Source organism: Chenopodium quinoa, unplaced genomic scaffold (genome assembly GCF_001683475.1).
Source record: "Chenopodium quinoa cultivar QQ74 unplaced genomic scaffold, ASM168347v1, whole genome shotgun sequence".
In the NCBI taxonomy this organism is placed as follows: Eukaryota; Viridiplantae; Streptophyta; class Magnoliopsida; order Caryophyllales; family Amaranthaceae; genus Chenopodium; species Chenopodium quinoa.
This window is the reverse complement of record NW_018745684.1, coordinates 4,899,088-4,925,517: the sequence shown is the minus strand read 5'-3', so window position 1 is coordinate 4,925,517 and position 26,430 is coordinate 4,899,088. Positions and strand designations below refer to the sequence as shown.

The following is a 26,430-nucleotide window of genomic DNA, read 5'->3' as shown; positions in this document are numbered from 1 at the left end:
GTACTAGTTTTGTCTGAAACTTTGACATTAACCTACTAATACTAATGTATTAAAAGGCGTTCCCAAGAACGCTTATGTACCAAGTACTGTAGACCATTTTCCATTATGCCACGTTACCTACTCAACCTCTCATTATGCCCAACATTAATCTATATAAGCCAATTATCAACCATGTTATAAACATGAAAATAAATATATATAATTACAAATCACAAAATCTAATTAAAAAAAAAAAAACATTACAAATATCAAATACATAAAATCACAAGGAATAATTATAGTAACAACTCGGTGCAATGCCCGAGTTACGCACGAGTTATAATAAATAGTAATAAAAGTAATACCTCCGTTTTTTTATTAGTTGATACATTTTGACTTTAGCACTATTTTTACACCTCCGTTTGACCATGTTTTGTGATATATATGTGAAGAAAAATATAGTCAAGTGAGATCTTATTTGATTCGTCACAATGTATATTATCAAAATATCAACTTTTTATAATTTCTGCTTATCGGTAATTAAAGATATTAATGATTGAATTTGTGCATTAACAAACGTGACTACAGAAACGTGTCAACTAAAAATAAACGGAGGAAGTATTAAACTATTAATTGTATGATGGTGACGCCAGTTCTAATAATAAATCAGCCTTTTGATTTTTTTGATACAACCAATTTTTACAATGTCCATTTAGAAAGTCATCTATCACCTTAAATCTAATTTGATGGCTCACTAATAAAATTTGATGTAGGTAATGTACCTTTAATGTCCATTTAAGGTGTTGGCAATCGTCGGAGGCATTATTTGGTGATGAACTTAGAGAATTAAGTTTGGAAAATGTCATTTAATATGGTTGGTAATATACTTAAGGCCTTAGCTTAGCTTGAACCACGGGATTAATGGACCACTATCATATTTAAGAATTATATCTTGCTTTTTTGCCACAAACCAACGGATATAGTTGATGATTTTACATTGATTTAACATAAGTATGAGTGGTATGACAATTATAAATTTCATGAATACAAGTGTTGTTAATTAGTTATAGGCAAGCGTAGAGATGTCAAAAGTTCAAAACCACACCTGACCCGAACCGATTTAAAATCGACCCGTAAAATATTCGATTCAGATTTCGACTTGTGTGGACACAATAATTTAGCACAATTCAACTTTAAAAATTGACTCAACCCCACCCGACCTCATCGAACCTGACCTTAACACCCGAATTGACACCTCCGCAAGCGTAGCAATTGTAACAAGTACTATTAACAATTTATTAAACAAGCCTAATGTTGTGGGTCAAAATCCTTGTTCTTTTGGATTGGATAAATTTACCTGGACTAAATTAAACTGCAACAAAAAGCATGCAACCATTTGGTTCTTGGCCTAATAGCCATGATGATTGATTTGGTTGGGTTTGAGCTAACAATCAATCAAACTTACTTCAGATGATCAAAACCCTATTTTTGAACATTATATTCACTAAGATCCTTAAGAATCTGTAAGGTGTACGGTGAATATTTACATTGCCTGACGAACGCATATTTACAAGTAGATATGACTAGAAAAAAAATGTAATGTAACCGTTATTAACGAATTGAGCTCATTGTCAAAATTTGTAGCAGCAACGCAACATAGTGTGAAGCTAGCTAAACTTTGCCACTGTAACTAAGACAAAATTGTTCAATGGAGTACGTCTTTTAACATCATGGAGAGGCGAGCATAACCTGCAAAATAGATGATCATTTGAGTTACACCAACGATGTAATCTACTGTTTAGCCCTTGGAAATAAATCCATACGTCCTTGAATAAGATTACGGGAGAAAACAACTACCAATCATACAAAGGAACTTTACATCACGAATTGCTACTACTTGGTTGAAATCGTTTTAGTTTCTATTGGGAAAACAAAAAACCAATTTTTACATTCTAATTTAGTCACCTCTGTATTCAATTATTTACATCTCGAAAATCAATATTATATCATGGCAACGGAATAATTTCTGTTACCTTTAGCTCATTCTGAACAGATTCTGAAGCTCTCATGTTGATAATTAGCAGGAATGGACAGTTATCAGCATGCTTAACTCCAACGAGAAAGACTCCTAAATTGAGATGACATTGCCTCCAAAAGAAACCTGACAAGATTTTCTCTTTCAACTTCTTTTTCCCCCTTGAGTTCGAGATGACGGACCTGACAACATACACGTAAATCTTAATCGCTATCAGACTATAGTTGATCTTGCTAAGAGCTGATTATTGTTGTAGACGTGGGAAACCCCAAGTTGCCTATGATAGTCAAAAATTAGATTTCCCAAGTGGTTAAGTGCAGACTAGAATAGCATTCACACTACGGAAGAAGGGAAAAAATTCAAATACATCCTCGAGGAATTACGAGTTTAATACTTGATATCAGCCTAACCTTTACAGTATCCTTTTGAGAAACTCCAGAATCAGTTATAACGACAAGCCACTTGATATCATGCTCATTTGCATATTCATACTGCTCTGTAAGGCTCGGATCAGATGACGGCACATATTCAGCCTAAAAACCACAAAGAAATATAATAAAATTCAGAGCACAACTTAGTAATATGGTAGAGTTCTTCAATAATTCAGCTTTCTTACCTTGATATTGGCTTCCCATAGTTCTACCACAATCTCCATGCGCTCTTCTAATAAACCACCTCCGCCCTTTGAGCATACCAGAACACCAGCACAAGCCTCGCTTCTGCAAAAATGTAAATTCATCATAGCACCTATATCAGCCAAGCAAGCAATAACCAATTTGATGGCATGAGAAAATGGCGTGCACACACTAAATACATAGATAAAATAGAGAGAGTAAACCTGATAGGTTTGATATGCACACAAGAAAGTTGAATAATTGTTTCAAGTGCAAGACTGATCCCAACAGCACCAGGTGGAGATGATCTCTGAAAACACTCGTGTCAGTGCATGATACAACAATTACAAATAAAATAGTAAAATAACATCCAAGAAGACCAAAGAAACAAAAAGGTTTGAACAGTTGGTCTGCATTAAAAGCAATTTGGGCAACTTATAGTTAAACAGAGATAGGATTAACAATCCAGTCAACCAAAGAGATGCCTGACAATCTAGATTCTAGACAATATTTTCAGATCACATACACATAAAAACCACAGCTACTTCCTACGTCAATAAAAAATTGTTACATTCTCCCAAAAACTCGCTGTAGAGGATTTGACATGATTTTTTTTATTTTTATTTATTTTTTTAATTTTAAAAAAGGACCCCCTTTATAAATCCCACATTTTCCCCTATCCCCATCAATGACATTATGCTTTCTATAGATTTTCCTATTACTTGAACAGCTTCTAGAATTCAAAAGCTACTAGATATGAATGATTTTACATCATTAACATTGTCCACCATCCATATCTGCCATTTAAACTTTCATCATCATAAACGTCAACCGATCACCATCCACTCATATCAAAACATTTTTTATGTAACTACTGACCACAGTTACAAATATCCTTAAACTCCAAAAATCGCCTGATTGCATGAAGATAGTCCACAAATTTAGTAGGGATCGTTGGTGATTAAGTGCAAGGTTTCCTATTCAACGAATATACCCCTTCTATGTTATTAGGTGAATGTATTTTCTCCATTGAAGCATTTGCTATGTCACAAACTCCTTATCATAATATAAGTTCCATGTACAACTATTCTTGTACACTGCTCTATCAATAAACCTGTTTCAGAAAATGAAAGTTTAAATTGCATCTTGACAATATATCTTAATGTCTATTTAAAATATAAGAATAAGCCCCAATACCAGAGCTTCAATTATAAAACTCTGGTACAGGTAATTATGGGTATCTGCAGTTTGACTAGAACAACCCTCTCTAGTTGTAATTGTCTCAGTTTCCACTTTGGTTTGTCATAGGATGATCGTTTTAGTTAATTCAACGTTGGTCACACATAGTTGAACATATATACCTCATAGAATGGCTGCAGCAAGAATGTAACAATTAATAATAATTTTACTTTGCGGATAAAATTTCCTTTCCCATCAAGTGGACAAGGGAGGCCTGACCCCCATGGCCCAACTTCATAACCCAATCATTTTCCAAGTTGACCCCTTATAGAAAAAGGTTAAAAGACTTAGCATATACGAAGTATATCAACACTACTGTAATAGTTGTTCAGAGACAAAAAGACTATACAACAGATTTTGCACCAAGTAGACTAAGTTTTGTTTTAAGCAAAGCTTAATATTATACCCATTTTAATGTCTTTCAGACACAACCTTTTTTCCAACCCTTTTCTCATTTTCATGTCCATTTTTTAAATTAGAAACCCTCTTAACAATTCAGCAATGCAACATACTCCTATATATATTTTAAACAATATTAGCTATATTCTGCATTTAAAAAAAATAAAAATTGGCTACAATAAAAAATATTGCTGCTTTATTGCTAGAGGATAAAGATGTTTTTTTATTCCCCTCTTTTCCAAATCACTCATTACTTTTTTTTACGTATCACTCATTAACTATGATCGTATAAACAAAAGTGTAACCAACAAAAAAGAGCAAAAAAAGTTAAAAATGTAATTATAACAAACTTATATGTTTAAAATATGAAGAGTAAATATGATAGTGTGTATAACAAACTTACATGTTCACGCTCCCAAATCTGATGCAGCAAATAGTCATACCGACCACCTAAAGCTAGTAACGTACCCTCAATCGGTGACCCAGATGATTCCTTTCTCAAGTATATCTACCATCAATAGAGTATGTTATTCAAACAAAGTTTGAATAAGAAAGCTTAAAGGAAAGGAAAAATTGATTCTAATAATCCCACCTTTAGCCGGTTCGCTGTTAATAATCCCACCTTTATAGGGGATCTTCTTCTATTGGTCCCTAACTTGTTGGTAACCAGTTTTGATAAGTTAATATGCCACGTGTCATTTTGTAATTGGTTGAAAAATAAAAAAAAAAATTAAAAAATTAAAAACTAAAAAAAAGAAAAGAAAAAAACCCACCAGCCACCCCCACCCACTGTGAAACCCTAACCCTCACCCTAGCCCCACCAAAAACCGGCTGGCCGCCACCCTAAACCCCCGAAAACGGCCGGTCGGAACCCCCCCAATACCAAAAACCACCCCGCCGACCGAAAGCCAACCCCGAAATCACCCCTAACCCAAATCCCAACCCCGAAACCACCATAACCACCACCTTGAAAAACGCCGAAAACCTCCTCTCACCACCAAAAACCGCCAAAAAGCCCCTCTAACCGCCGAAAACCTCCCGAACTCCGACTCAAATTCAAGCTCAAGCCATCCCTTCTACTCTTGAAGGTTTTTCTTTTTTTTTTTCTTAATTCATTGAAATTAAGGGCCGGTTTTTGCTGCGTAGGGGTGGGAATAGGGGTTCCGGCGTTTCGGCGGTGGGGATGGGGAGGAGGGGCTGCCGAAGGTTGGGGGTTAGGGTGGTCGTTGGGGGTTGGCTGGGTTTTTTTTAAAAAAAAATTTTTACCAGAATTTTTTTTAAGGTATTTCTTTTTGACCAATTATTTAGTGACACGTGTCACTCAAATTAAAAAAAAAAAATTACCTAATGTACTGGTTACCGGTCATAAGGGACCAATAGAAGAAGATCCCCTATAAAGGTGGGATTATTAAATAATAATCTAAAGGTGGGATTATCAGCAGCGAATCGGCCAAAGGTGGGATTATTAGACTCAATTTTTCCTAAAAGAAATATATTAGAAATTTGCTGTAGATTAGTTTTACCTAAGGAGTACAAAATTTCTTTTATAAAAGTTCTCACAATTTAAAGAGATGATAAATTATCCTAGTTGCATAACCAAACAATTTTCAGTCATACCTGAAAATACAAATCTCTGTGGTAGTATTCATTTGGTGGCATAAGCGAATCAATGTAAATATGCTTTTCAATTTTCCATACTCTGAGATAGCTTAAAAGATCAGATATCTCATCAAGTGCCTTGCGTGTAGAAGTATCTACACAAGCAACATAGTTAGTGACACAGGAAAAATTCAATAAATTGTCTGTTCATATAGTTAAACTATATCATCTACCTGCTGGAAGTGCCCCTCTTAATCTTGGTAGAGTCTGTTGTGCATCTCCGCAAAATCGTTGGCCTACAGCTTGCAATCTATTAACAACTGCTTCAGGCAGACGAACTTCCTGATTACATAACAACTTCACATTTTTAAATGTATCCAGAAAATATTTGAATTCATCTATTGAAAAGATAAGTTATAAAAATAACTGAACAAATTAGTTACTATAGAAAGTGCACACATAGATGTATTTATTCCCTAACCCCTGCCCCTTAAATTCACACACTTAGCTTTTCACAGAACCCAAGAAACTGGTTTAATTTTAGGAGAGAGAAAAAAGTAACATGTGAAAGTGACATAATTCGTGTAAAAGTATTATCTGTGAGAGTAAGAGTGGTAGGTCTCATTTCTGAAAACAGTAAAATATAAGTGAGTAAATTAAAGAGAAACATTCAAAAAAGGAATTAAGGTACATAATTTTGCGTTCTAAATAAAGTAAATTGCATTTTTAAGAAACAAGCTCATTACAATTTGAAAAGTGAGATTAACTCACAGAAGCTAAGGAGACTAAAATAAATCAGACAGAAAAATACCTATGGAGAACTCAATCATCTATTCAAAGGACAGTAATCGACCCTCTCCCACAAATAATATTGCAGGGTACCCTATTTTGAAAAAAAATAAAAAAAAAATCATATTGCTTTAAATACCACAAACCCCACATCAAAGTTGATTGGCACACAACATGTTAGTAGTCTCTTCCCTTTCAGAAACCATGTAAAACAAATGTACATATACTCTAAACTTGATGCACAATACAACTACAGCTCACATCAACGTTGACTGCCACAAACATATTAGTCCTTACTTCTCCAAAATTATGTAAGAAATATTTACATACATTCTAGATTTGATGCACAGAACAACCAAAGAACCCCTACCCTCCTAACAGGTTGCTTTTTTAAATTAGAAATGCCTACAATTTATCAGTGTTACTGTTAACTCCAGTGTAGCTGTAACTCACTTCAGGATTTCAACCTTCCAAATTAGATTGGAACAAGGAAAGGAAGAAGGTTAAGTGTAATGTTTCCTAAATACTTATGAGTAAGCATTACAAAGTGTAGAAACAACATTTTACTTGAATCTGCCTACTAAGATTTCAGACACAACCGGTCTGGTCTACAATATATCTGTTATGGAAGATGGCTCGAGGAAATTCATTTAATATTATCGCATGTGCCCTGTCTAACAATTTATTGTGCCTTTCAAAACTAGGGGATTTAAGAAATAGATTTCAGAACTTGCTACCACAGAAAAAGTGATGGGAGTGTTACTAATTGATGACAAAAAAAAAAAAAAAAGCATGAACAATATATAATGGCTGCTCCCCCAACCAAGGTTCTTCTCAAACAGAAATATATTGCATGTATATCAGCATATCACTCATTGATGGACAAGAAATATAAGAAATGAACTTTCAGAAGCAATAATCCCTATAGCTTAGTTCCATACCACTCGAGACCATACTTGCTTCTAAGCATATATGCCCAAGGGACTCATATTGGCAGCATTTCAGAAGCTAGTTATTAGTCTTATAACCAAACAATTTAAACTCAGACTTTCTCATTTTTGGTATTACCAACATGGCCCCAGACTCCCAGTTCATTGAACTATCATCAGCAACACTTAGAAATAAGAATGATATTCCCCAACAAGAATAGGTTATCATAGACGTTCTCTCCAAGTTCAGCTAGTGTATTATATATTATTTGTAGGATTACCTACCAAACCTGAATAGAATAAAACTCAATAATCAACAAAACAAGAACAGAAAAACAAACTCTCAACAATAAGCCACAGAAGAAGAAGGAAACAAGAACAGAGATCCCACATTAATCTCTACATCGGACAAATACAAGTTAATCTCTAGCCCCAGAGACTAACTCAAACATGAGCATTCTTACAATTCATTAAGTCAACATTTGAGGGACAAAGCAGTACAGCATTCTTACAATTCATTAAGTCAACATTTGAGGGACAAAGCAGTATTATATGCAAACTGTAAATTGAGACTGCAGCCTCTTCTCTACCTACAAAGAAACTAAAGCACGCATGAGATCAGTCTGTCCATTTGAAGAGTGCAGCCCACATGATAGGTCAAAGGTTTGTGCTTTCCGCAGGCTATTCGATGTGTCGTGCCAGTTACTACAATGCATCCCAGACAGCCCCAGGCCATGAGGGGAACTTGTACTAAGCCATAATCAACATGGCCTAGCCTGATCCAGCACAAAACCAGCTATATGGGATTTAAAAATCTTACCATGTTTAACTGTCTTTACATTAACCAGCTCAAATCCACCTATAATGTAAACTAAATGGAGATAAAGGCCTCCTTGCCTAAAGCCATTAACTGCAGAAAACCAGCACCAGAAGCAAGAATAAGAAAAACCTCATACAGAATTACCTTATTTCCACAACCTCTCCCTCCCCAACAAATACCAAATTTCTCCATTGTACTTATGTATATTAGAGTTTTATGTTGCAGAAATGCACAACTCAGGTAGCATTGACTCTAAAGTCTTTTACAACTCATTCCACATATCAGAGAATATTCTTAACCAGGTAGCACTGAACCTGCATCCTTTTACAGCCCATTCCACATATCAGAGCATATATATTCAACTAGATAGCTTGAACCTGCAATCCTGCATCCTTTTCCTACCATAATATTATCTAAGAATTTTAACACTCTACTTAATGTTTTATCAAATTGCAGCTTAAAATTGACCCCATGTTACCCCTCTTTCAAAGTCCTCAACAACTTCATCAGAAACAAATGCTACAACCGATCCCTCATTGCAGAGACAGTACCCAAAAGCACGACACTCAGACAATTCAAAATCACATTAGCCTAAACCTGTAGTGGTCAAACTCATAAACTGGAAACCCTTTACCTTAACTGACCAATCCTTGCCTAGAACTAAAAAGAATATTGTAGAGCTCATGCTTGTAACCACAACCCCACCGTCAAAACGCTCCATGTATATGTGATGTGCCGACATAGAAGATGGGCATTATTGGTAGTCTATTATTATTAGGTTAATAGTCTTTAGTTCTATAACAAATAGAGAGAGGGGAAAGGAAGAGGCAAACAGATTTGTGAGTGGATTCTCAGATGAGTTGTGACCTCAAGTCACTATTAGGAGAGTTGCGACCTAAAGTCACTAATAGAGATTGGCAACCTAAAGTTGCTACTTGTTACAAACCCCCATTTTTAATATATTCAATCAAAGATTCAATCTTTTCTCTCTGTTTTCTGTGTTAATTGTGTGTGAGGGAGTGCAGCAAGTTTGAGTCCATTATAGGATACCCATAGAAGATCATCCTTTACTTTCCCAAGAAAATTAAAATAAGTTTGAGTGAAACCACTAAGACCTAACACATTACTAAACTGCAAACTAAAATTACCAGCCTCATCTCAACGATCACAGAAAGCTTCACGCCAAGAAAATCCATTAAAATTACCCTTCACTTAAAACCCTCAAACATAAGATGAATGTTGGGTTCTGCCGTGATACTTTTCATAAAAAAGAAGAAAAGTTTCACTACAGTAACATGACTAAACCATCCAGAACTCGGTAGCCAGTATTCCAGCTCCTTAGCGTAACTTCTCTCTTTTGCCCATTTACAACATTGTAAAACAAACTTGGTCCCTGTACCCCACTCTGCAATCCACCTAGATTTATGGTGGTTACTTTGATACTATATCTAAAAGCCACAAGTTCACTAATCAACTTGCTAATCTATGCTCAAAAGCCCCAAACCACTCACCCACACTCCATATCCAATAGATTTCATAAAAACTCAAATGATATCCTTTTTCTTGATAGCAGCATCCCTAAATTCTTCAATAAATAGCACAGTTTTAATATCTGTCACAAACACCAAATGTCTCATAAATAGAGACCAATTTGAAGTAAGAATCTTCTCCCCACTTACCTACTTATAATTGTAGTCCACATATTACATATTTCCCATTACTCCAGAGAATAATGATATGAGTGAAGGCAAAGGGGTGAGGCTTCATGAAGGTACAGGAGAGTGTCAGCCAGCAGAAAATCCAAAAGACTACAAATATACTGCAAACAATATAGTATTCCCAACAGATAATTTGCAACCCAAAATTTTGCAGCTACAACTATAAATGATCATACCTGAAGAAGCTGACGCCTGATTAATACCCATTTGGATTTCCGTTCAGAGGATTGGGGAGGCAGACAGCCTAGCATAGATAAAATCTGAAACAGAACATGCATGAAGCTTTTTGTCAAAATTAAAAAATCAGTAAAGCTATAAATATTATTTTACGAATCCATGAGGATATACCTCAGCTACTTTCTGCCGGTGCCCAGCCTTGATTCCTGCCCAAGACCACATAGCATTCAATAGATTTCCATGACTCAGATGAATATACAATGAGTCTGGGTTGAAAAACTGCATTAAGATATCAATCGTTGCCTATCCAACAAAACCAAAGAATTTCAAACAAAGGTTCAGCGAGAGAAGAAATAATTAAAATAAGAGTAATATTTACAAACACAATGCATGTGAACAACAAAAGCAACTGTGATGACAACAACATCATTACCCAACGGAGTTCCTGCTTAAGCATAACACATTAACACACAAATTAAACTAAACACAAAAAAGCAGAAGATATATGCTTATTCAGTTGTTAATTTTTTAGACAAGAATCTGCTACAGAAAACAGAGAATGTTTTAAAATGAACACAAAAGGAAGATATATGCTTGTTCAGTTGTTATTGATTTAGACAAGAATCTGCTACAGAAAACAGAAAATGTTAATACTTTTTAATATCTTGTCTGGCAAAGCCAGCCACAACAAAACTACAAGTTCAAAATTTTCAAACATTTTCTCCTTCGTGGGGCTTTATAAGACGGGATAAATACCCCACTACTATTGTGGTGCCAATAATATTTGATGACAAGCTAGGTGACACAATTGCATCACTCGTTAGGTAAAATGCAAAATATGTAAGTCCAATTAGGATGGATCTCCATTTAGCCAAGCCAGCAGCAACAAATCCTTAGTGTATCACTTCGGCATTCTTCATCCGGGAAATAGGTTACACAAAAAGGTTTTAACAATCAATGTACTAACAAATTATGTTTCACATATACAACAACTCTTTTCTTGTCTTTTTTCTCAGGAATTTATTTTTAAAACTTTTTATAGAGTTTTCCTTGTAATACACATTTACTATCTTTAGACTCTTTTCAATATAAGTTGCAATCACTCTCAAGGAACCAGAAAATGAGGAGACAAATGTGGGAATTTTACTGCATGCTTCAAATTACCTAAGCCAATACATGCCTCATGTAGACATCTCATGATCTCATGTCAAAAATCTAGTGGTACTCATGACATGACAACGTAGTTAATTTCTCATGGCTTTTAAAAAAAATAAAAAATTATCAACAAAACATTATTGAAAACAATGCTGCAACAATTTAAAAGTTGCCTACGGAAAATTCACATTAGTGGTATTTCCATGTGTCTATACATCTCATACCAAATCTGATTATTAGAACAAAAATATGTACCTTAATAATTTCAGCTTCTGTCAGGGGTGAAGCGCCTCCTATAATATCAAAATCACCCTGTAGAATAACGATACAAATATTTTAGAACCCTAACTTAATTTATTAGTCATAACAAACGATGTCACATAAAATGGAATTATTAATCATATCAAGCAACATATGAAAAGATTACCTGAAGGTAGACATTTGGAGGTGCATGACCAATTGCTCTCCTATATACAGACGATATCTCGTATCGTTTGAATGATGATTTCTACATGCAACAAGTAATCTTATGCTTATAACAGCAGATAAAGTAGAAAAGGGAAACAATTAAAATAATAGTAATAACAGATCTGTGCTATAGTAATATAGGATAATCTAAAGCTTGAGCTAATATTATGACAAGTACTGCTATGCAAAGTGGACAAATACAATAAACCTCCCAGACAGATAAATTATAGAAATCAAGAAAAGTAAAGCATGGTAGTTTTGGCTTAACAGATTGTTTCCATCTAGCCTTTAGAAAAAATTACCCCATAAATCCAGTCTTTGAGGTAATGTCACATATGATTCTAAGAAAAACTTTAAAAAATTTCCATATCAATTACCTGGTTTGCAGTTGCCCGTTTAACAAAGGGCAAGCGTAACTCATGAGAAAGCTCAACCATGTCTCCACCTTGAGATAAAAGCTTTATGCTTCCCCTTTCCAAAACAAAAATTTAGTTTTGTAAGTAACTGGAAAGGCACTCAAATTAGACAAGAGACTAAAATGGCTTTAGAAACAGACCTTCCTGAAACCGGAAAATCATCCATCAAACGTAACGTTTTGAGTTTCAAATGTTTTGCACAATGTCGTTTAAACACTTCCTTACTTGCATCTATTACATAATCATGAAGTTCAGTTTCTACTTCTGAATATTGGGCAACAGAAGTCACGTCTCCAATTGAGTGATGAAGGTGACTGCTTCTGGAAGCTAACAATTCTTCGTTAAAGAGAGCACCCACAACTTTGTCATAAACACTTGTATCCTCAGAAGTTTGCATTGTACGTAGAAAGTCTGCAGACATATTGAAATTTCACTTCAAAATTAAGAAAGCCCAGAATTGAGAAATCAAAAGCCCATATATCAGGAGGAGACAATCAGACAACAAGTCAACAACCATGAAGTGGTGACTGGTGAGTATCTATTGAAGGTTGGGCAGAGGACGAAGATATGTTTTCCGATGCCCAAATATTTACAGCTCATCACTCCACTACAACGCCGCTATGTTTAAGTAAATACTATTCTTACTGTATTGGACTTGTACACAAAACTACTCTTGTAGCTACACAATCAACCCTTTTTAAAACTTAAAGCAACTTATTTTCTTTTGTTTTTCAGTTTTTGGAAGAGGGTGATTGAGAGTAACATGAGTGCTTTGGGAATTGAGGAAAATATGGTGTTAAATAGAGCAGTGTGGAGGGAGAAAATTCACGTCAATGATGTGTCGTGATTATATATACTTTATTTTCGTATATAATTTTATTTTTAGCCTACCAATGTCTTATGAACTGTATTGTTTACCTTGGTTAAAGTCTTCTCAAACCTTTATGTTTTTACTTCAACATTTTAACCACTCTTTTACAACTTTCTTGAATTCTTGGTTCTCTTTTAAAACTCTCTTAATTTTTCTTAAATGCTCTTTCGTTTTCTCACTTTACTCACCTTTTTTCAAACTCTTTTAATGATTATTTTGTTATGTCATTTTCTTTATATTGTACGATTCCTTAAGACGTTTTATGTTAGCCGACCCCAAATCATTTTGGGAATAAGGCTTTGTTGTTGTTTTCAATTTTTCCTTCCTCATCCCAACCTTATCAGTCCTCTCACTTTTTTAAAACAGCACATTATTTGTATCATAATTGTAAAATTAAAATTACTAGGGGAATTATTTTAACCTAGTATACTGTTTTGGATACAAAGATACGACAAACACTACTTCAGTGAGCTTAGTAGTTAATCTGCCTACACATCTTATGGCTACATCAGAAGATGCTCCAAATAATGCTTAGTGCTAGACAGTTAGTGCGTATGGTGTGTATACATGGATCTCTTATGCGCTTAAGAGATAATTTGAAAACCCAATGTCTCATCCTGTATAAGATTAACATGTCAACTAATTGTAATAGCACTCTTGTTTTCTGTGAATTTAGATGCATAAGAAACAAAACTTGAAGTGTGTTGCCTGCAGACTGCAGCTGCTATTCATGCAAAGACAGAGCTGCAGTCCACAATCTGCTGCAAACATGCAATAGAGAAAAGTAGCTATGATCATGCATATATATTAGCAATGGCATTCAGTGCCAGTCACATGACAGCAAGAGATAGAATAAACTCAAGCATACTTACTATCTAATAGTTCATACTCCATGCGCGGTGGAAATGCATCTTGAAGTAGTTCGACAGCAGATGGACGGTCAGCAGGGATAGGAGACATCAGTAGTCGTAGCAAGGAGGCTTGCTCAGGGAACACAGCAACCCAGGCTGCAGGAAGCTCTCCCTTCTGCTTTAGATCTGAAAGAACAATGTGCCTCTCCATTGCTGTTCCAAAAGGATGCCATAACTCAAAAAATACAACTCCTAAACTGTACATATCCGCCTGCAACCATGCCATACAAATAATTCACATCCACATGCAAAAGGTACTGCAAGAATAAAGTTATAAATGAGCCACAACAGGAACCTAAATAAAGATCACACAGAGTTCACCACCTTCTCATCAATCTTCGGCCATCCTTGCTCAATTTCTGGTGCAGTATAGAAATATGTACCTATTTGACCGGTACCATCAATTGAAACACCTGGTGCATGTCGTGCATCTGAAGGAAACGTTGTTTCCTGATCCAGTTGTTCAAGCTTTAAGAACTTGGCTGCAATAAATAAATTTATGGTCCATGAACGAAGAGTTTACACCATCTACCTATCCATGATTAGCAATAAAGTAGGTAAAGAAAATTACTACATGGGTTTTGATCTACATTATCACTCTGGCATTGTGAAAGCATGCCAAATAGTAGTAGCTATTATATCTTAGAGGCTTCGGATTTGTAACATTAAACACCATAATGAACTACTGCAGAATTTTAGTTTTCTTGACAGCCTATACATATTTAGTTTACCTCAAGTACCTATACATATTTAGTTTACCTCAAGTACCTATCTCCATCTTTTTGTTTTTTCAATACATACTTCTTCTCGTATATTGTTTTACATGAATGAACCCTAAACAATTTGGTAGGTCCTATATTTTTACAATTTCATCATCAACAACCAAAATGAAACAATAAATTCTAATGAACCTCAGAGCTATATTAGGACATGTAAAAGATGTATAATCCCAATATCCCCATGACTTCCATAATGAAGCTTGGGATAGCTTCCAAAAGTGAAAGAAGATCACCAATACAATCTTCCAATAACAATTTCTGAACCAAAATATATCTTAGTTGAAAAAAACATACCAAGGCCAAAATCACCAATCTTAATATCATTGCGAGCATCAAAGAATATGTTATTTGGTGTCAAGTCACGATGAATGATTCCTTGTGCATGTATGTGTCCCAAACCTTCGACAATTTGGCGAAACAAATGCCAAGCTAATTCCTTGTCAAAATGACGATATGAATCAAACAATTGACGGAGAGTCCTGTAGACATATTTTAGTTAAAAAAAAAAAATTAACAAGATACAGATGAGAGCTAATAATCATATTCAAATGTGAACAGGATATAGCAAAGATAGACTTGTTAAACACCATAACATAATAACTGCAAGATATAAAAGTACCATATAGATATTAAATTCAAGGAATTCTAAGGGAATCGCCACAAATAGAACCCTACAAGACATTGCATTCTTCATACACTAGCCAACCTTTTCCATAAGCTAGAAAGCCTTCCACGTTATTCTAAAAACGATTTCTATATCTAAATTTAGAAGAATGAATGAACAGAAATTTGACCACTATAAAGAGAAAAGATATAGTAGAGAACCTTAGATCTCAAATATCTTCAAAGATAAAGATCAAGGATCACAAAAGGCAAAAAATGCAATAATATGTTTGATAGTTTCAAACCACAAAACAAATACAATAAATACCGTCAAAGTTAATCCCACCAGACTCCCAAACATATGTTCCACAAGAATTCCACAGAACATAATGGTTTACCTAATATGTGGAGAACAGTTCACAAGGTCTCCAAAAAAATAATAAAAAAACTCCAACATCCAAGAATACAGCACAGATACATATCTTTTTCAATAAATTGACATTTTTTGCAATGATACTCTATAGCTCTTTGTCTAGAAGACTTTTCCTTTAAGACTTGAATAGACTGACATATCTGACATGCTTTCTTCTAACTGGATGGAAAACAGGTTAATGTAAAGCAGCTGATAGTCATTGGCCACAAAACAGGAAGGAGCCAAAAAATAAAAATTCCTTAGCAAGGTATGCTGGTTAAGATTAAAACACAAACACATAGGTTTTGAAAAACAGTGCTTCTTATGCTGTTAGAGAGCTGGCTTAGATTGGAAGAAAAAAATGGCAAATCAAATTCATGCAGTGGATTTGTCCGGATTTAAGAGATAACCTAGGGCAATATTCCATTTGGATGTAAAGATAAGGTGACTCTATCATATCTTCCTGTCCAATGGTATCAGACAAACTGCCACCCATGCAACTGAAGCTGGAGCTTCTTCCAGTCTTTGAACCCCACATGCTGTCTTCTAGATTTCCTGCAACTCTTGATTCAATCCATGCCTGGAAATTTGTAGGGAAAAATAGAGTGTGCAATGAGATCAAAATCTAAAAAGTAAACCATTTCATACTACTAAACAATTAAAAAAAGAACCACCAATAATAACTAAGAAGATACACTTTGAAATCTGCACTATTCACACACTACACATAGTTTATTTTTGGTGATTTTTTCAGAAGGAAAAACTACTGATGTGGGATCTTGTTAAATTCATCTCAAATATCAAATTTTTACATATTGATTGTCAAAGATATTGACTGTTGAAGGTGTGCATTGGTAAGCATGAAAAATGAAATGTTTCACCAAAAAAAGACAGTACAATTTGCAAAAACAGGAGCACCAAATAGAGTGACTAAAAGCCAGCCAACCTAAATCACTGATAATATAGAGGATATTACCAACAAAGAGCACAAAGGAACTGAATAATAGGATCCATACTATTTCATATCAAGGAAATATAATTTTAAATGATCAGGCATGGCTTCTGAAGTAACAATAGCTCCGAAGAAAATTTACTTATCAGAAAGTCTCCACTACAACACACTTTGGAATGAATACAGTAACAAAAAGAATTTACTTCAAAAGATTCCACTACAATTACTGTGTATCTACTGCAAATGTTTCTCCATTATAAGCTGATCTGCAGCCAAACTTGATGAACCACTTGTGGGCGTTGTGGCGGAAAGATCTCTTAAATTCAAAACGGACCAAAAAAAAAAAAATTGTCTTTAGCACCAGGTATTATATTACCCTATTCTTACAGAACCTATGTAGCAAGACAATATAAATTCTTTTCATAGTATTCATTTTTTGCCCCATAAAGTTAATTTAAAAAAAAAAAAAGGGACATTGTTTGCATCCATTGATTATAACTTGATCCCTTGTTTCCTTCTACAAATGATATTCTACAGTTAAGGCTTCAGATATCAGATATACAGTATGAACATATCACATTAGATAACAGTAAGATTTATACATAGGTTTTATTCAGAACTCCTTGTGCCTTAGTGCTGAGTTTTTTATTTCTCACCAACATAAAATTAACAAACGAAAAACATATAATGCATGCAACAACAATAATGACGAGACACAAAAGCACTTCTAGTCAGTAGAGACTTCAAAACTTAATAAGCAAACTGTGAAGCCTTAACTAAATTTAGAAATAGATTTGTAAAATGAAAAAGGCTCTACCTATACTTTGCCATTCCCTCCCCCCCACCCCACCCCACCCCACTCCACTCAGAGCTTTGGGCAATGACAAAGAAGGCTTTCACCTCCAACATCAAACTTCTACCATCAAACTTCTAAGAAAACATGAAATAGCACACGATGTTGAAAGAGAAGACACCTATACAATATGAAAATGCCAACCTGATAGTAACGAACAACATGTTGGTGTTGTAAACGAGCAAGTGTTGCCACCTCCCTAGATAACACATCACGTACATTAGCATATAATCATATACCTAATAACCTAAAATTAGAAGGAGATCATACATGTCATAAAATACTCCCTTTGTCCCAATATACCTTCCCATTCCTTTTGGACATGTTTGCCAATACACAACTTTGATCCGCTATAGTCTATACCTTTAATTTGAAAATAGCAAAAAATTATAAATAGTTGATATTTTGAAAACATAAAGACTAATCCAACAACTTTATGATAACAAATTTATATATTGGTAAAAAAATTTGGTCAAAACGGGTAACGTAATGTGGCATTATATAAAATAGATACCAACAAATCCAAAACTTAATTAAAAAAAAGCCTTTTACTTGGCAAGCTTTCTTTAAGGAAATATATACTTCCCCTTTTTATTTTTACTTTGTAAAGTTTTAACTTTTACACTAAATCAAATGCTCTACTTTAACTATCATTAATTATTAACTTAAGAAAAAAACTAGTCACATTGGATCTTATAGATTTGTCAATGTATTTTTTCAAAATATCAACTTTTTATAATTTAAGCATATTGATAATTAAATTATGCATTGGCGAGAGTGAAGCCAAGTTACAAGTGAAGATAATGGAGGAAGAATCTTGGTAGAAGATACATTACCTCAATATACGATCATTAACAGGTGGACTTTTGTCCTTGAGACGTATCATTTTAAGAGCATATTGTCTCCCGTCAAGCTTATTTTTGCATAACACAACATAACCAAAACCGCCATGACCTATCTCAAAAAGTAAAATTATGTAAGACATTGACCAAACTTGATACATATAAAGATTTTCTATGCCCTGTTGAAAACCTAGTCTCACATTTTGTAGCCAATAGAAATTTTCATCAAAGATAGTTAACAAGTCTTAAACAAGGAGTATCCTAAAGAAGATCAATTAAAGAAAATGGCATTATATGTGCTCCATCATAGAATTTATAGACTAGAAAATATTTGGTAGGATGGGAAAGGTATAAAAGTAATAGAGAGTGTCTAATTATTTTGAAAAGTTGGTACCAAGTGTTTTACTCTAAAGCCATGAGTAACATGTTTATTAACAAACTGCGCAGCAAGTCAAATATGAGTAGTTGATGTTTTGGCTTATTTTCTTATGGCAGGCGTGCACACGCATACACAGACACATAAATATTTTTACATTCAAAGGAAATTAGACAAAAATAACAAGCAATAACTCTTAAAACCATGTCAAGCCAAGGAAATTTGATATAGAAGTTCACTATAATGCACTTGACAGGGTTATAAGATTCTCAGACTCTAAAAAAGAGAGCAATACTTAATGCTACTCTGATAGCGTGAATGGAGAAAATGGTTTTGAATTTGTTAATTGTTAGTACTTAAGTTATAGTCTTAGCTTTGTAAGCAATCTACAGGAAAGAGGCTAATCTAATCAACAGTTTTGCTCACCGAGTGACTGTAGCTCTTCAAAGTCATTAAGATATCGAGAATTTGGGAGAGATGAATCCTGCCCCCCAATATCTGACACTGGCTCCCAAAACTCAGATATTTCTGAAGATGCCTGCAACAAAATTAAGCATAAAGATAGAAACAACTGCTACAAGTACATTGGAGAATGACCAAAGAAAATATAATGGAGAGAGGAAAACATAAAACCATGTGCTGATGAAAAACATGATCAAAAGTCTTGCTGTACAGAGTAGGTGAGTTAGTGGTTACGTCCCTTGTCCACTCGGATATAATCTGAAATAAATGGCATGAAAAGTGCCAAAGTACTGTGAATACATACATAAATTATTAAAACAGCCATATTCTGTACAAAAAAAATGCATACCCCCAAACTATACAATTTCAGATGCTAATTTTGGCAAGGCCTTTGCAAGCGGGCCTTTAGAGCCACAAGCCAGACGAAGAAGATGAGCCTGTTCAAGATGAGGAATAATTATAAATAACATACAATCATAGTCCAAAATGAAGAGACATAAGCCAATAATAACAGAAAATATGAACAGTACCATGATCAGATCACTTTTGATACTTTGAGATGTCTGATCATTCCTCAGAGGCACAGAGGAAGACTTTGAAGACCCAGTTTCTTGATCATCAGTGTATAAGGATCCTTCGGAGTTGTCCCCAGTATCCTGAAAATGCATCAGCTAAAACACACAGAAGAAACAGAACACAGATAGAAAGAACTGGATTTAACAAGTCTTGTTTTCTAAGGTTTTTTAAGTTTTCAGTCACTTGTTTTATTCTGTCTCAAAAAATTTTGTGTGTCATCACACTCATCAGTACCCATGACAACATTATTTCAGAGGGGTATCCTAATGAGAGATGTGTAAACAGTCACATCCTACAAAAACAGATGTATCTAATAAAGCACTGACTCCCACCATAAAAGGGTACGACCACAGTGGTACTCTCATTTGAAAAAACCAATCACGCCCACATTGAATGATAGGACTCTCACAACCATTTTTCACCTACATGGCCAAGCAAGATGGGAAACATGATTGAATGCCCCAAGCGAACACTAAGAAGCCCTTGGCTGGATACAAGATGTCAGCACAGATGTCAATCAGCCAATCACTCTCTAATCTGCTAAGTGGGGAATACTCAGTGCCCACCAATCATTTACCTAAGATTCTGGGAACCCTCAATGCTACAATTTCCTACAAATACACATTAATTACGGCACAACTCCCATCATACCAGAATTGGTAGGCAGGGATAGGATGTCAGCTCTGAGGCAATCAGCCAATCACTCGCTAATCTACTAAGTGGCAAACACTCAGTGGGCTAAGATTTTGGGAACCCTCATTCCGACAATTGCCAATAAATACGCATTAACTATGACACAAACACATATGCCGACGTCTTCTAGACAAATATCAGGTTTAATCATTTCCTCAATATTCACTATGCTCTCTCGGTCTCTCCATTACCAACACTTGGAGAGGTGATCAAAATTCAAGCCGGGCCGGGCTTTACTAAGAAAACTCATGCCCAAACCCGTTAAAAAAGTGTCGGGCTTGTTGGGCCTAAACGGGCTTTTCGGACCGGATCGGGCTTTTAAAACTTTTTTTGCTTGCCCAAACCCGCCCATTTTTTGGGCAGATCGTGCCGGGCTTATGGGTCGGGCCATTGTTGATCACCTCTATTATTTTTCTCTCAAAATTATCTGACACTAAATTGAGCATTGGAGGAGGAATCATAACCCTGTTGTAAGTTGATCTTCATCAACAACTATTTCCATCTGATTGTTTGTGGTATGTTGGCATCAAGTCTTTTCCTTTTTGCACATTTTTTGCATTGTTTATGTCCACATAGGATTATAGGACAAACCCACTGACCCATGTCAAATTCATGTCAGCTACGACATATCTTTCAACAATCAAGATAATTAATTTTCTCCATACAGAGTATTAAAGCCTCTATCCAATTTGGTGCTTCTACAAATATCACCAAAATCTCGTGAACAAGGAAATTTGTAAGTCTCACAGGATCACAGCCACCACTGTCCTTCCTGATTTATGTTTGATCCTCGAGACAAGAAAGTACATTGACAGGAAAGGAAAGGAAAGGAAAAACTCACAGGATAACAGCCACCACAGTCCTTCCTGATTTATGTTTGATCCTCAAGACAAGAAAGTACATTGACAGGAAAGGAAAGCAAAGGAATATGTACAGCCTAAAGGACCAGAATTTAAAGATGCCATGGGCCATCAACTCCTCTGCTCAGAGGATGAAGATGAGGGATATTAATTTGCTTAAACTATCGGTTGGGCTTCTTCGTTGGGTATACATCTCAAATCTCAAGCGAATGATTGTTAATCTTCTTTGATTCTTACTTCAGCTTAATATCTCATACATTTTATATAAAAACTTAAAACAAAATCTTGGGTTTGAAGTAGAGTTGGTTAGAGTTCTAAGTACAATATCTAGAATAATTTCCTTTCATGGGTGCCTCTCATTACGATAAATACTAACGCTCCAACAATCACCAGGCTATTCTTATCTCTTTCGTTTCATGTCTATTCAAGTTTACCCATTTCTTGCCCCTCTTAGAATTACCAGCAAAGATTCACATCACTTTACAAGTCCTTTCCATTTTCTTTTTTTCCTCCATAACCACAAGTAGACAACCTTTTCGGTATTAGCTTCAACTAAGAACTGGCCCCTAGCTCTCTACCACCAAGTTACTCACAGTGTACAGCTTACTACTGTCCAAGTTTAATTTCACCCCACAGATAAAAGGATGTTTCATGTTTCCTACCAAGATGTGAATTAGCAACTACTTGAGTATCAAAAAGTTCAAAAAATAGCCCAGCTAATAGCCTACAAAAAAAAAGCAATTAGACAATGATCATATAGCAGGTAGCATTGATTGAATTTTGAAACTAACTTACAGCCTATATAAGTTTCAACTAGAATACCAGACAAAATGCAACAATACCTTATTGGCTATCTCTTCATCAGAACTGGATCCAGCCAAGTCATCTGACTGGGATCTATTTGACAAAGTTGTCGATGGAACCTTAGCATCATCTTCACTCACTTCTTTAACATACTCCAATTTTGTAGGAGTTGAAAGTACTTCAGCATGTCGGTTATCCTCCCCCTTGCTCTTTTCTTTTGGTTTAAAGTTCTTTTCTACACCTTCAAAAACTTGTTTAGATCTGGATAAAGCACGGGAAACCACTGAAGAGCTTATCTCACCACCTTTCCATGACTCTTCATAACCACTGAAAAGATCCATAAACCCATAAACAAATGAATCCTTGAAAGAAGTGACTGATTCAGAGGATTTTGCCACATCTGTTGTAGAAGATAATTGGCCAACGCTGTCTCCATCAATAGATACAACCTTCTCAATCAAGAAAATACAGAATGAATTTCTACGAATAGGTAAAAGAGGCACCACATTGTGAAGAACAAAGTAGTTAACATGAAATCAACAAGAAATTAAATTTACCCGGCTTTGCAAAGGGGCTGTAGGAATAACTGCTGAGAGAAATTCCTGAGCAGCTTCCACCAAATTGAAGATCATCACACGTCCTTCTCGAGCATTAGAATTTGCCTAGAGCAGTTGTTAAATAGAAAGTTCAAAATCTGCATAACATATAACACGGAATACATATTTTGACAAACAAAATTTTCGTAGAATAATGTATCAATCTTACATGAAATTGATGAAGTAACCCTAATATATTAGGGAAAGAAAAATGTGCCAATGATGCTGAATAACTAATTTAGACAATAAAAAATTCCTACTGGATCATAAGACAAACGGGAGGCCAACAAGTTTACCTTATCCAACAACAAACCCAATGAAAAATCATGCTTCTTAAGATCCTCTCTTTGCTCCAACCATAATACTCATAAGATAATCATACAACCATAATTCCAGAGAGCTTGACATTCCATTTAGATTTCTAAAGCCAACAACCAAATCCTACAATTGTACTGAAATGTGGTACGGACATAACCATTTTACCCACAATACCTCAAAAATCTTGTGCAACAAAGTCAAATGCTCATATCCAATCTATTCTATTGTATTTTAAAGCATTCCTAATCTAAAGTGCCACGTGAAACTTCCCTCATGCACTAGAAATATGCTACATGTAATGCATGTCAATGGATTGCCAGCAACTACGAAACTGACAGAAAATTTCCAAACTTGAAGTATTTCTTGATAATACTGATTAAAAGTGAAAACCAATACCTGCTCATGAAGGAGCATCAGAAGCCTATCAGCATCACTTTCAGACAGGCCTTTTTCTGAAGTTAATTGCACTTTGGGGCACTTGTAAGGATATCCTGGTAAGCAACTAGAACAAAGCAAAAATAAAGGGAGGAGCAAGGGAGTCAGGAAATTGAATTGATGAGAGTCCCTAAAGCCAATCTGAGAAAGAGGTATCAAATGCACACAAGTAAGCAAAAGAGCATTAAGAAACACTAACCGCACAAGTAAATGGACGGAAATATCCATATTCTCATATCCTGAGTCCTTTGAGTAAGGCCTGTCATTTATACATAAATAAAAGTAAAATTATTATAAGAATCAATTGATGAAAAGTTAACTTATACATTTATACCCGTATAAGTTACAGCAAGAGTAGAAAAAAGACCTGATATTAATACTAACTTGCGGATGAGAATCTGAAACTATTTGACAGTCTTCTTGAAATATTGCAGACCTGAGGGGAAAAAACTAAGATTTCAATGACCCTATATCTGGTAAAATAATATCATCAAGTATTTAAACAAGTCCAATTCAACGTCTCAGGTATAATAACAAGGTTGCCTATTAATTTAGTTTGATGGTTCCAGGGGCAACACAATGAATCCAGTAAAAACAAAGTCAAAAATAGTTCCCATATTGCCTATTATGGTATAGACAGCAGTCAGAACCCGTTCAGAATGAGACCATGGACTTTTGAACACATAAGATGGAAAACTTGGTGTGTAAGATGTTAAATATTTATAGGTTAAGTACGCAACTTTTCTAAGAGATTGTTGAGTTAACATGATTCACAGGACACGATAATCAGACACTCTGAAAACAATAGTTGCCACATTGGCCCTCATTTGCACATATGAGCTCAAAATTACAAATTCAGAAGTGCAAAAGGTTATAACAGCCAAGAAAAGTTGTCGCACAAATTAGCTTAACTCAGATACATTACATAGAGTAGCCAAGAACTATACTTGAACAAGTAAAAATCAGTAGATAGTTCTACACAAAAATGGTTGTCCAGAAGCATACAAAACAAGCTACTAACAACCTGAGAGGTACACAAAGGCTGAGAAACAAATAGTATGTTTATGAATTCTCGGAAGCAATGATTGGACCTTGAGGACAATGGTACTAAATTCTACGATCAGCCTTACTTATACCAGTAATTTTGCCAACATTAATTTAATTACTTCAACTATTCTTCTCCAAAAGAATTGAAGCCAATCTATTCAAAAATTGCTGCTTGGTTCTGTCCTTCCTATTTATACAATCAAATCCTTAATAACCCCCACCCCCACAGGCACTAATTCTACCACCAACAAACCATCTTTTGCTACAGTAACTCTCCTTGAAATTGAAAATTCCTTCATACACCCACCAGCAAGCAACTATCAAGCTTCAACACACAAAATCAACTCAACAGAGTTATTAAAGTACTTCCAAAACAGAAGCAGAACAGGCTTGTAAAATAAAACCTGAACAGAAAACCGTGGCTTAATATAATGTGTATGTCCATCAAAGGCAAGACCCTTGTGGCGGCTCACTTGAACTCTTGAAGTGACAATTGACAAACTAATTCAAGCCATATTCCCACGTATGTTCATATCACCAAGAATTAAATGTTCTTTTTTTTTTTTTTTTTTTTTACCGTAAGATACGGGAGGTGCCCCTTCTACCAGGAGGAGTGGGGTGAGGATTGAACCAGGTCACTCCTGGGGGAGATGGAGGGACAAACCATGATCCTCAAATTATATGTTCATAATTTATAAACTCTATGACTCCGGGTTCATAAATTTTAAACAATAAGAGCTATGTGTTCATAATCCTTATAATTATAAATTCATTTAGAACCACGATACGCAACATGGTCCCGCTGTAGTAATTAACGCGATGCACAATTGCACATATCAATCCATCAATCAATTTCTGTGGGTTCTTATTTGACAGCAACAAAGTTACAGCTTTGTGGGCATTTATTTATATACATCAATATTCAATAATCAAGCTGAAAACATAAGAAATTCAATAGAAATATAAAAAGTGGGTTCTGTTCTTACAAAGCAGTAAGCTCCTCAGAAATAAGCTCGCTGTAATCAGCAGAAAGCAATGCATGATCCTTAGTTGCAGCTCTTCCTTTATTCCGACGCTTTTTCTTCTTCGAACTTTGTCCCATTATTTCAATATAATGTGCCACAAATTCAAACCCAAATCAAAAATTACATCAATCCCTTGATTCTAAAATTCTAACCCAGCATTTGAAAATCTGCAAACAAGAAAAACGCGATAAATGCTCAAGAAATGTTGGACTATTTTGAAATGGGTAATAAATTATAAATTAAAAAATTAAATAAAAATTTCTGCCACAATTTGATTGGATGATTGTGACTAGAAATTAATTGAAATTATGCAAGTAGAATCGAACCTGAGTGTTTGGATAGCGAGGATATCGACGTTAATTAGAAGAAGAATCCAAAAGAGAAGGGAAAAGATGGAGTATCGCAGAGAAAAGTGACAGGGCTGACTGTTATGGTGGGCGCCGATATAGTATTAATATACTCCGTTATTCCCTTCCCTATTTTGTGTAAAGTTCCCTATTTTGAGTTGTTTTGGTTATTTGTTTTTTGCATACCCTTAGATTTGGTTTGGTTAGATTGGGTAGACTTTAGCCTTGAGTTTGTGCCCATGAAGGTCGAAATATGGATCGAGTCGTTTTTTGTTTGGTTTAATCTTATGTTAGGTCGGATCGCATATTGATTAACACCTCTAGCACCAGT

The 26,430-nt window shown here is 35.2% G+C and overlaps 1 protein-coding gene across 1 annotated transcript; it reads right to left on the bottom strand.

Annotated features, from left to right (window-relative positions):
• Positions 1-1,450: 1,450 nt before the first annotated feature.
• LOC110718232 (eIF-2-alpha kinase GCN2-like) lies at positions 1,451-26,291 on the bottom strand. Its single transcript, XM_021897053.1, is given in 32 exon segments — positions 1,451-1,728; positions 2,013-2,196; positions 2,425-2,547; positions 2,631-2,733; positions 2,853-2,938; positions 4,670-4,774; positions 5,884-6,020; positions 6,099-6,207; positions 10,298-10,381; positions 10,470-10,601; positions 11,709-11,765; positions 11,881-11,961; positions 12,299-12,392; positions 12,478-12,748; positions 14,081-14,330; positions 14,444-14,601; positions 15,193-15,377; positions 16,324-16,493; positions 17,863-17,917; positions 18,555-18,672; positions 19,363-19,474; positions 19,570-19,656; positions 19,748-19,762; positions 19,764-19,835; positions 19,929-20,054; positions 22,370-22,780; positions 22,889-22,993; positions 23,642-23,747; positions 23,880-23,939; positions 24,048-24,116; positions 25,714-25,919; positions 26,079-26,291. Coding segments are annotated over 30 exon segments (3,708 nt in total). The 5' UTR covers positions 25,830-25,919; positions 26,079-26,291; the 3' UTR covers positions 1,451-1,728; positions 2,013-2,085.
• Between the last annotated feature and the right edge of the window lie 139 nt (positions 26,292-26,430).